Source organism: Lissotriton vulgaris, chromosome 5 (genome assembly GCF_964263255.1).
Source record: "Lissotriton vulgaris chromosome 5, aLisVul1.2, whole genome shotgun sequence".
Lineage (NCBI taxonomy): Eukaryota > Metazoa > Chordata > Amphibia > Caudata > Salamandridae > Lissotriton > Lissotriton vulgaris.
The window spans coordinates 111,977,386-111,989,885 of NC_141693.1; the positions used below are offsets into that span (position 1 = coordinate 111,977,386).

General features: G+C 46.2%; 1 protein-coding gene across 1 annotated transcript in view; it reads right to left on the reverse strand.

Annotated features, from left to right (window-relative positions):
* Positions 1 to 12,500, reverse strand: part of CCDC187 (coiled-coil domain containing 187) — a 296,756-nt gene that overhangs the window by 146,437 nt on the left and 137,819 nt on the right. The window contains exon 14 of the mRNA XM_086919347.1: positions 2,977 to 3,074. Within this exon, the coding sequence (XP_086775473.1) occupies positions 2,977 to 3,074 (98 nt within the window). The remainder of the gene's footprint in view (positions 1 to 2,976; positions 3,075 to 12,500) is intronic.

Consider the following 12,500-nt stretch of genomic DNA (forward strand, 5'->3'; position numbering starts at 1 on the left):
TAACATCCTACCCGAAGTGAATTAAATAATAGTCTGTCCATGGAAGAGAAAGGGGCTCTGAAATACTTATTTAGTGTCACAAAAGATCAGCTCAATAGTGTGGCCCTCAATGTGGGTGGGGTTGGAGACAAATTGGGGAAAAAAGTGGAGCCAGAACATTAGTGAGGTGTAGGAAGCTGGAGGACGCACTCTCTAAGCACCCTCAGTGGCACTAGGGCGGCTGGGTGCAGAGTTCTGAGTCCCAATGTTATCCAATGATGGTGGGCACTGAAGAGTGGGCTTCACCTTGCCTCCCCCACCTGAGGGGTGGGGTTGGCAGAGGTAGGCACACCTTCTGGGCTGGCTAATTGTTCCCACCTGTCTTCCTGCTGAGGAGAGGCTGGGGGTTGCATTACAAAGGCTGCAAGGCCTTTGAAGCTCCCCTGCCACAGATGGCTCTCCCTGGCCTGGCGGAGGTGTGACCACCTCCTCCCAGAAAAGGCTTTGTTTCTGGGCTCAGGGAGCGAATTCTCCCACCCCAGGGGTCCAGAAACATGTCTTGTGGTGGCAGGCTGGTGTGTACCAATCAGGGAACCCACCAGAGGCTGGTCGCTTTTCAGGGGCCATCTCGAAGATGCCCTCTGAGTGCATTTTTCCATTAAATCCCACAGTGGCATCAGTGTGGGTTTAATGTGCTGAGAAGTTTGATACCAAACTTCGCAGTTTTCAGTAAAGCCATTATGGTGCTGTGGAGTTCGTAATGACAAACTCCCATCACCATATACTCTTAAACGGATTAGTGCACTTACAATGTCTAGGAATTTGTCTGGACACTGTAGGGGTACAAAGTTCATGCACCTGTACCCTCACCACTGGTATAGTGCCCCCAGCTAGAGGGGTGGCTGACCTATACCAGGGCAGTGGGTTGTAGGCATGGCACAGAGGGATGTGTACCATGTCGACGATTCACTTTGTTCTGCACCGAAACACGCCGCCTGCAATGGCAGTGTTTGTGTGTAAAGGTACAGGGCCTCTAAGGGTGGCACAATAAGTGCTGCGGCCCTTGGAGGTCTTCCCTGGCCACAGTGCCCTTGGTACCTATGATACCTTTCACAGGGGGCTGACATACGGCCAGAGAGGTGCCAACTGGGGGTACAAGGTACAGTTTTGGGGAAAGAACACAGGCGCTGGGAACCTGATTGGCAAGGACCCAGGGTACATCAAGTCAAAGTGCATCAGTAGTCTGGCAAAAAGTGTGGGTTACTGCAACAGAAACCCAACTTCCTACATGAGGCCGAGCGTATCTTTATTTGCAGGGAAGTTTCAGTGTATATTAAAGTCCCTGAGTATGTGGCAATGTGTAACGCAAAGTGAAACTTCAGATGCCCCTCATTAGGAGAGTCCAAAAAGGACCAGCAGAGCCAGGTGGTGGATGAATCAAAAGGCCTCCAACTGAAGGACGAGCATCCAAAGCAACGCAGAAGCCAATGGCTTCCACCTCTAAGAGGTCATTTACAGCAAACATCAAGCATTGATAGATGTCCCGAAAGATAATGGCTATACCGCCACCTCTTACGTGCATATGGCCAAGGTTATAGGACTTATACCCAACTGGGATTGCAGATTCCAGGAGAGGTTTAGAGGAAGTTTTCAGCGAACCAGTTCTCATCACAAAGCAGATCACCGTGAATACAAACAGCGTGCTCAGGACCGCACATTTACCATTGGCATCTATTTGATTTTTTTCCCTTTAGCGAAGAGATGTAAATTGTTTAAAAACTGTGCTTTAAATGGGTTGGTACTGTCCGGTATTGAGCACCAACACTTTTTTTAATTTGAAAGGGAGAGTACCTTCACTTCGCTAGAACAACGTAATACGCACTTCTCAGACACAAGCAGGGACTCTGCTACAGAGTACCCGCACTTCTATTTTTCCATTTCAAGCACTGTGTAAAATCACGTGTTTTCATTGATTGGAATGCTTCTTCTCACTTATAATGCCTATCAGTGGTGACTGAGGAGGGTAACAGGCTGGGAGCTGTGACATCATCGTTCCGGTGGCGTGGCGTCAGAGCAGAGAACATTCTGGAGTCTGACACTCTACTGAATGGTCAGCGCCTGGGAGCTGCTGGTTCTGTCACAGAAAGAAGAGAATGCTGGGCCCCCTCAGCGCGGGTCAGAAGTGGTGTTATGTGGAACATCGAGAAGCTGGTCATCAGAAGAGAGATTCATCCAGGCCCTGCTCCAAGATTTTTTTTGGGTGGGCCAAGGGTGGATTTTGATGGGCCACTGCGGGTCCCCGATTTGTCGCTAATATGTCTAGCAAGGCCTGTGCACTCTTTTCCAAATCTTCCTAAATGTTATCACTCTCAAAAAGTGTCTTTTTCCATGTAATGTCTTTGATGGGAAGAAGAGGTTTCGGAGGTGGGAGTATCAGGCAAGTGACACTTTTCGGGCTCCCTCTGTGCGAGCCTTCAGAGAGAATCCCTCTTCATCACTACCTCCACCTGACCACGGACTCTGCAACGCACTCCCTTACAGGCTTGATTATCCACTTTTTTACCACCCCTCTCCAGTGCACCTTATCTCACAGCTGATCTCCTGTCAGAATTTGCCACAAAAGTCAGCAATGGAATCCAGTGGACAGTTAAAAACGATCTCCACATGGGTGCAGCTTTTTTTCCAAACAATTTCTTTTCCCTAATGCTCAATTTGCTAGGTACGTTTTAGAGAAAACATTTAAGGTGGTTTTTGGCCACTACAAATCCACTGACCATGAATGCAACAATCAAAAGAAATTTCTAGCTGCAAGAGATGCCGACCTGGTATTACGGCACAGCTTTAGACCGTGCTATTTGAATGCCCTCCTCCCACCTAGCCAGTTGCTAAAAAGTTGGAGTCACAGAAGATTAAATAGACTTTATTGCAACAACTAACAACGCACAGTTTGCAAATCCAAGCGTCAGTACATTGTCTGCATCCTAAAAGAGAACCTACCTTTAATTTCTCAACAAAGTAAAGATTTGTTTGGTTGCGACTGACAATATGGTTGTCGTCATTCTCCCTTGGATAAGCGAGGCTTGTATCCTCCTGCTCTGTGAAGGAATCGAAGGGGAACAACAAAATAAGTCATGGCACAACACAACACGTCACTACAACAGGTACAGCTTGTAGGCCAATACTATATTGGTCCTATATAACCCTAGCGGGGTTCAGATGATGTATAAATAGACAGACAGACAGACAGACAGACAGACAGACAGACAGACAGACAGACAGACAGACAGACAGACAGACAGATAGACAGATAGACAGATAGACAGATAGATAGATAGATAGAGTGAGGGCGATAGATAGATAGATAGATAGATAGATAGATAGATAGATAGATAGATAGATAGATAGATAGATAGATAGATAGATAGATAGATAGATAGATAGATAGATAGATAGATAGATAGATAGATAGCCACGAGGAGGCTGAAGGCCGAGTGGTTTTAACATGCAACCTGAACCCAGAGATGGCAATATGGGACCATATTGCACGATACTTGTTATGTATTTTTTATATTACTTGAATTAGTATTTAAGTTTAGCATTAAAAAGAGTAGAGCATCTGACCCTCATCCCATGGCATTCATTGTTTGCCTGAAGACTGCAGATGTCTGCCAATGTTCTGTATGTGGGGATAATGTGCTAATATTTAAAATGTTTCAGTCAGAAAGGCCTGTTATCATAAATAATATTTTAAATGCTAAGCGCATTGTAAGGAAATTAAAACTATGCATTCTAAAATGTGTTTTTCTCTTACATGTATATGCCATGGGCATAAGGTAGGAATAATAAGGAAAATACTCCTCTTCTGTTTGCATGGCCTCTGGCCCGCATAGTAAGATGTAGTGCACAGCAGCCCCAGCAGTTCTGTTCACCAGTATTTGCAGTAACCGATAACAAATATTCACATGGGACTTTGGTTGAGAAACACACCTTTTGGGCTTGACACTAATAGCAACCAGATGTCCTTGCAGAGAATATATTTAGAGGAAAGACAGCAGCAATCCCACGCTCAAGTAACATTGTTGCAGAGAATCATTTCAAGTGTAAAGCAGCAGTGCTGCTCTCAGCAACAAGCTTCTGTCACACCTGAGGCCTTTGGCCATATGCTTTGGATATTACCTCACGGTAGCCAGAAGCCATGTCCAGTGGGCATTCAGCACAGGGTGGGGACTTTAGCCACACCCTGTGCCCAGTGCCATAGCTTCTACTACCAGCAGGGCATGCCCTTCTTCTATGTGCAGTGTCGACAAGGCACACGATATGGCTTATGCCCTCTACTCCATACCACACCAATAGCAGACGTTTACCTCTCTGCTTGAACCTCTGCAAGTGTCACTGATTACCCAATCCATGACATCATATGTGAGATCATGTGCCATGTTAGACCTGGCATCTTTGACGTGTTTTTTGCTTCTGACCTCCTGTTTTTGACTGTGTGCTGCATTTCGTTTTTTGGTGTTTTTAGAACTCTGGGCACTTTACCACTGCTGATTAGTGCTAAAGTGCACATGCCCTATGTGTAAATTGAGATCGCGATTGGCTATCCATGAATGACATATTTGATTTACTGGTAAGTCCCTAGTATAGTGCACTGCGTGTGCCCAGGGCTTGTAAATCAAATGTTACTAGTGGCCTGCAGCACTGATTATGCCGCCCACATGAGTAGCCCTGCAACCATGTGTCAGACATGCCACTGCACTGACTGTGGGTGCATTTTTAAACTGCCATTTCCACCTGGCAAATGCACCATCTAGCCAGGCCCAAACTATCCCTTTATCTAGAAGTAAGGTAACCTATAAGGTAGGCCCAAGGTAGCCCATTGGCAAGGTGCAGTGATTGTGAAAGGTGGGACATGTACTGTTGTGTTTTACATGTCCTGATAGTGAAATACTGGCAATTTAGTTTTTCAATATAGCAAGGACTATCGCTCCCATAGGTTATAATTGGAGCTGCCTTGTAACCTCTTACATGTGTAACTTTCAATTGGGAAGAGATAGAGGTTTGGAGTTTGTGGTTCCCAAACTCACAATTTTAAAAATACATCTTTCAGTGAAGTTGCAATTTTAAATTGTGGGTTTGAAAATGCCACTTTTAGAAAGTGCAAAAACAACAAGTGATGGACCGAATGTGGATCAATGTCACACATTCCCCCAGTCAAAAGATGTGGGCCCAAATCCATCGTTTTTTTGCACTCCACACCACCCTGGGTTAGACAATGGCGATATGCGAATCAGCTCTGACCCTGTTGCCCCATGGGAACAGTCCAGTCCGATCTACAAAAGCCATGTCCTTCCCAGAACGGAATCAAGCATCCGAGGACCGGACCGGTTTCGAGGTAACACCTCTCATCAGCCCGGCTAGCTTGACTCCAAGTGGTGTGGAGTGCCGGGGACCCACGTCTGGGCATCCCCAGCGCACTTAGGGCGGCAATTGCAAAAACAACAAGTGATGGACCGAATGTGGATCAATGTCACACATTCCCCCAGTCAAAAGATCTGGGCCCAACTCCATCGTTTTTTTGCACTCCACACCACCCTGGGTTAGACAATGGCGATATGCAAATCAGCTCTGACCCTGTTGCCCCATGGGAACAGTCCAGTCCGATCTACAAAAGCCATGTCCTTCCCAGAACGGAATCAAGCATCCGAGGACCGGACCGGTTTCGAGGTAACACCTCTCAACAGCCCGGCTAGCTTGACTCCAAGTGGTGTGGAGTGCCTGGGACCCACGTCTGGGCATCCCCAGCGCACTTAGGGCGGCAATTGCAAAAACAACAAGTGATGGACCGAATGTGGATCAATGTCACACATTCCCCCAGTCAAAAGATCTGGGCCCAAATCCATCGTTTTTTTGCACTCCACACCACCCTGGGTTAGACAATGGCGATATGCAAATCAGCTCTGACCCTGTTGCCCCATGGGAACAGTCCAGTCCGATCTACAAAAGCCATGTCCTTCCCAGAACGGAATCAAGCATCCGAGGACCGGACCGGTTTCGAGGTAACACCTCTCATCAGCCCGGCTAGCTTGACTCCAAGTGGTGTGGAGTGCCTGGGACCCACGTCTGGGCGTCCCCAGGGCACTTAGGGCGGCAATTGCAAAAACAACAAGTGATGGACCGAATGTGGATCAATGTCACACATTCCCCCAGTCAAAAGATCTGGGCCCAAATCCATCGTTTTTTTGCACTCCACACCACCCTGGGTTAGACAATGGCGATATGCAAATCAGCTCTGACCCTGTTGCCCCATGGGAACAGTCCAGTCCGATCTACAAAAGCCATGTCCTTCCCAGAACGGAATCAAGCATCCGAGGACCGGACCGGTTTCGAGGTAACACCTCTCATCAGCCCGGCTAGCTTGACTCCAAGTGGTGTGGAGTGCCTGGGACCCATGTCTGGGCATCCCCAGCGCACTTAGGGCGGCAATTGCAAAAACAACAAGTGATGGACCGAATGTGGATCAATGTCACACATTCCCCCAGTCAAAAGATCTGGGCCCAAATCCATCGTTTTTTTGCACTCCACACCACCCTGGGTTAGACAATGGCGATATGCAAATCAGCTCTGACCCTGTTGCCCCATGGGAACAGTCCAGTCCGATCTACAAAAGCCATGTCCTTCCCAGAACGGAATCAAGCATCCGAGGACCGGACCGGTTTCGAGGTAACACCTCTCATCAGCCCGGCTAGCTTGACTCCAAGTGGTGTGGAGTGCCTGGGACCCACGTCAGGGCATCCCCAGTGCACTTAGGGCGGCAATTGCAAAAACAACAAGTGATGGACCGAATGTGGATCAATGTCACACATTCCCCCAGTCAAAAGATCTGGGCCCAAATCCATCGTTTTTTTGCACCCCACACCACCCTGGGTTAGACAATGGCGATATGCAAATCAGCTCTGACCCTGTTGCCCTATGGGAACAGTCCAGTCCGATCTACAAAAGCCATGTCCTTCCCAGAACGGAATCAAGCATCCGAGGACTGTTCCCATGGGGCACAGGGTCAGAGCTGATTTGCATAAAGCCATTATCTGACCCAGGGTGGTGTGGAGTGCAAAAAACGATGGATTTAGGCCCAGATCCTTGTACTGGGGTGAATGTAAGACATTGATCTACATTCTGTCCATCAAATTGTTTTTTGTAATTTTCTCACTTTTAGAAAGTGGGCATGTTCTTGCTTTACTATTCTGTGCCCCTGCCTGCCTTTGGATCCACGTCTGGTTCAAACTGACAGATGGCCTGTTTATGCATTCACTCTAGGCAGTCACACAAAAGGAGCCGAGGTGTGTCTTGCATATCTTGATGGGCCATCACCAGACTGATGGGCCTCCCTGAGCTAGAGTGGTGGGAGGAGTTGTCACGGACACCTGAATAGGGCTGTGTCTGTCCTCACACAAAGTGTATCTGGAGCCAAGTCAGGGAAAGGCAGGGTCTTGTACAAAGTATTTTCTTTCAAGTGTGCCTACTTCAAAAGCATAAACTGGTATAAGTACTGGAGCTGTGACACTATTACTCCAGAACACTTCTGGACCAAGAGGAGATTCTGCCAAGAAGAAGAGCAGGAGAAGCTGTAGGAAGGGAACTGCCACTCTGCTTGTTGTTGTGTTGTGCTGGCCTACTGCTTGTTGCTGCTGCCGTGGGCAGTAAAAATGACTGGAATTTGCTTTTTGTATCCTGCTTGCCTAGGTTCTCCAAGGGCTTGTATGTGCTTGCCTTCTGTTAAGAAGTCTCAAGGCCATCAAAGACTTCACATGCAGCCCCTGAAATCCTCTGCAGGGAGTTCTGACCTGCTGACTGGTGCCAATTCCAGTACTGAAACCCTTTGAGGTTGGCTTTGCTGCAAAGGACTGAAGAAAATACACCCATTGACCTTTGACACCTGTTTTTCCTGCCGCAGCAACACCGAGTGGTCAAAATTCCAACGCATAGCTGCGGTGCAGCCGAAGAATTGATGCAGCACCTGCAGTGCGGCTAAAAGATCTCCACAGCCCGAGTCCCGAGCACTGTATAACTGGCGTCCATGGCACCCACTCCTACTCCAAAGCAGGCCATGCTGTGCGGTTGAAGAAATCAAGGCATCGCCTGCTTCACGGCTGGAAAATCAATGTAGCGCCTGCTTTGCCTCTGATGCATCGAGCCAGCTCATCTGGATTTTCAACGCATCGCACCTGTGCGCCAAGTCCTTCATCAACATTGCCCAGCAGTAAGGAACCGAGGACACATGACCAGAAATCGATGTATCACCTCCCCTCACAGTAAGGAACTGACGCATCACCTCCCCTGCACTGCAGTAAGGAACGAACACATCACCTCCCCTGCGCTGGATTAAGGGACTAACATATCACCTCCCCTGGGAGTAAGGAACCAATGCATCGTTTTTCTTTTTCAGTGCCTCACATCAATGGCACCTGTTTTTGTCTTTGATTTTGACGCATCCCAGGTACTTTGTGATAAAAGTAACGCATCCATAGTTTCCTATGGACTGAACTATTCTAAGCCTTTTAAAAGTGATATCTTTACTTGTGTACGTTGGATTTTTGTTGTTTTGGCCATGCTTTATTTAGATAAATATTGGTTATTTTCCTAAACTGGTGTAGTGTCCATATGTAGTGTTGTCACTGTGTTACTGTGTGTTTATGTACAAATGCTTTACACATGGCTTCTGAGATCAGCCTGACTGTTCGTGCCAGGCTACCAAGGCTACCAAGGGAGTGGGCGTGTAACTCCCCTACCCTGACTAGAACAAGGGTCCTTACTTGGACAGGGTGCAAGCCACTGCCAACTAGAGACCCATGTTTCTAACATGCAGAACATAAGAAGGTTATGGTTATGCAGCCAAACATATTCGTACAATGTCTGATAATTTTAAGCTTTTGATCAGTGTGCGCACACACACACACACACACACACACACACACACACGCGCCTGAGACAACTGATTAGTTAGTTTATCACTATTAGCAAAGATAACCATATTACATTTTTAGAAACATGTTTTTGCTGCACAGGTTTCTAACAGCCCACAAATTGGATCAAATCCAAAGATAAATCATGAGATATCAGGTAATAATCTGTCTTTGTAAGTTAAACAGCCAGGAACTCCCTGTATTGCAACTCCTAAAGCACCCTTTACCTCTGAAACATTTTCAATGCCTTCACCTGCTACCTGTGCCTAAACAACAAACTGAATCAGAACAATTTAGTATTTAGATCTGTGTGCTAAGGGTGGATTCCAAGCTAGGTGCTTCTCCAAAGATGCACCTTTAAAGTGTTAATTCTACAAGAACGTGAACATGCAAAACCTGAATGACAGGTAAGGCAGCCATTGACATTCGGAGAGCAAATCAAGACACATTTCCAAACCTTGGTGGAGCTGTAGGTCTGCCATTGCTTCTTCTTCATATGCAGCAGGATCTAGACGGCTGTAGGGTTTAGATGTAACTTCCTATGCTTGAAGCTTCTGTTTTCTTTTGAGTTACTATCGCTAGGATGTTTGTCCTCCTTCCTGGTCCCTCCTGTACGTCGTCGGAGGCGGAAAGGTGATGTCATGTTCACCAGCACACAATGATGTTTACCAGCTGATATGATCATGCTGAGCAAACAGAGAGGCTCTTACCTGTATGACAAGTCCCTGTCAGCTGACCAAACCTTCGACAGCTTGCATCCAAGGTTGAATCAGATATCTACTCTAACACAGCAACGGGCGTGTGACTTTCCTCTGAGAGGATTAAACTAATACTATAAAAGATCCATGCATTGCCAATGAAAACAATGATTTTTAAATGTATCTTTAATGTACATTTATATTTACATTTGTGATATTTACTTTTTGGAAAAAAAATACATTATGCTCGATCGTTTTTGTAGTTTATATTAGATGTTTGTAAAAAAAAAAAAAAAGTCTTTTCTGTCGAGTTTTAGGGCCATATGTATCATCATGACCATTTGCGATTTCTAAATAGCGATTTTTAAGGAATCGCTATTTGGAAATCGCAAAATGGTATGTATGTAGGAAATCGCTTCTTTTTAACGATTCCTTAACATTCCTAAATTGCTAATCGCAAATTTCCCATTCATTTCTATGGGCCAGGAGGCCCATAGGAATGAAGGGGAAATTTGTGATTAGGCAATTTAGGAATATTTTCAAGGGTGCAGGGGTGTCACAAGAACACCCTGCTGCACCACTGAAAATGACATGTGTGGGCATATGGTGCACATACATGCCCTAAGGGCATGTATGAGCGTCATATGGCACCTTTGGATTTTAAATAAATTGCTTTTTTAAAAGAATTCGCAACTTACCACCAACTAGAAGTTGGGGGTAATTTGCGAATCCTTATGGGCATTTTTAAATTAATTTTCCTTTGATACATTCCATTTAAGGAATCGCACAATTTGCGATTCCTTAAGTGCAATCGCAAAATAAGGAATGGCAAATTTTGCGATTCCTTATTTTGCTGCCAAAATGTTTCATACATACCATTTAGCAAATCAGCATTCGCAAAGGCCGAAATTCTGCGAATTTCGGCCTTTGCGAATGCTAATTTGCTTGATACATATGGCCCTTAACTTCCAAATGATGAATCAACCTAGTTTATACATGTAGCCACTCTATTAACTTTGATTCTGGGACGTTTTGAAAATTCAAGCTTCAAAGGACCAGATTCAATAAACATCCGAGGGTGGCAAGCCATGGATGGTTCACCGGTAATTGTGTGATGCTTAGTACGCTGTTCAGCTCAAAATCACAGATAGATTTGTACAACTTGTACAAATCGGTATGCAAATCTATGCATTTTTATGCAAAAAATTGTTCACTACTGTATTGCCGAATCCCTGGATGATGTGCCTTAATAGTGCGCCTCCTCGGTTGTGTTGCATGAGGAGTGATGGTGCCTTGTGTGTTGCACAGAGGGTGCCATTATCGTACTGTGTGGCTGGAGGGCCAGGTATCCAGGGCCAGCCATGCTACCCCTTTCAGGTCTGATGAGGTGGCGCCTCTTTGATTCATTTTTTCCTTACTGCAATTTAGTGCCCGATTTAGATCTTGCCGGACGGGTTACTCCGTCACTATAGTGATGGATATACAGTCCGCCAACATATGAATCCAATTGCATTTTATGGGATTTATATTTCGGGAGATGGAATAGCAGTCACCGATGTGACGTAGTAACCCGTCTGCCGAGATCTAAACCAGGCGCTTAGTTTGGAACGCTGCCCTTGGTATGTATGTATATCTTATGAAGGAGAACATTTTTCATGTGGCTAGGGATGGGCAGGGTCATAGACCTGAGTGAAGTCATATAGAATGTAGGTGAGCCAGTGGGATACTAAAGGGAAGCAGCTGTCCTGCCTGGATCTTGGTGTGGACTCGAATGGAAACCTTACTGCTGTCGCTGCATGAAGAGGTCTTGAACCTAACAAGAGCTTTCTGGCTTAAAGACTGCACGTGTGATTAACTTGTTGACTCTTCTTTGCAGTCTGGTGCCTGTTGTCCTGATCATAAATATAGCAGCTAATGTTGATATAAGGTGTGGTAAGAGAGAAAGAAATCTTTGGCCACCACCCAGATGTTGTGCCAAATTACTAAAGAAAACATAGGCTTGAATATGACCTCTTTCAGTAGGTAAAGAGCGCTCTACCTGGAACATTTTATTTTGCTGGAACACTGAAAATCCTTCTACAGTCCCTGCAAGCTGCAGAATGCAAATAAAAAACATAGCCTGGTGGAGCTACTCACACACAGATCCAGGATGCCTGAGAGCTCGGATTGTGAGTTTTCACTGACTGGTGGTCAGTAATGTGACCCCTGACCTCGCCCTGCAACGCGTAGGTGATTCATCTTGTTCGCATTTTATAAGGGTTCGATAATGTGACAATGATGCGAGTCACTAGAAGAGAAAAGGCCTCCTCTCCATACTCCATTTGCAGGAGTGAGCTTGTCCATTGCTCGAGGGTCTCCCGAGGGAGCCACGTGCCATCTGTCCGGCTTGGTCAAGCCATAGACGCCCGGGTGAGTGAAGCTCGCTGCCCATTGTTTCTGGAGCAGCCTTTTCAACAGGATGCACTTTGTCTTTTATTGATCTGCCCCAGTTGGTCTTACGGACACACACACGCGTCACAAGCCCCAGTGGCAACTACTGGCCCAGCGTTGAGTTACAACAGAAGGTCTTGAACTTCCAAGATGCATCCCTGCAACTGAAGCAGATGCTGGAGGATAAATGCATGGATGCAAAGAAGAAAGATTCTGGAAACAGGAAGTGTACCCCAGACTGGATGCCATTGTACACTCTAAGTCCCTGAGGACAAAATGTGACAGAGCTGTTTGCTGACCTGGTCTCAGCCTGGCGCTGTGATAGGGCAACGCTATGGTCAGACCAACCCATAATGCTGCCCTGCACTGGATGATGTACTAGCACAGCGCGGACCTAAGGAGCTGTGCACGAGGAGACATGGAGAAAAAATGT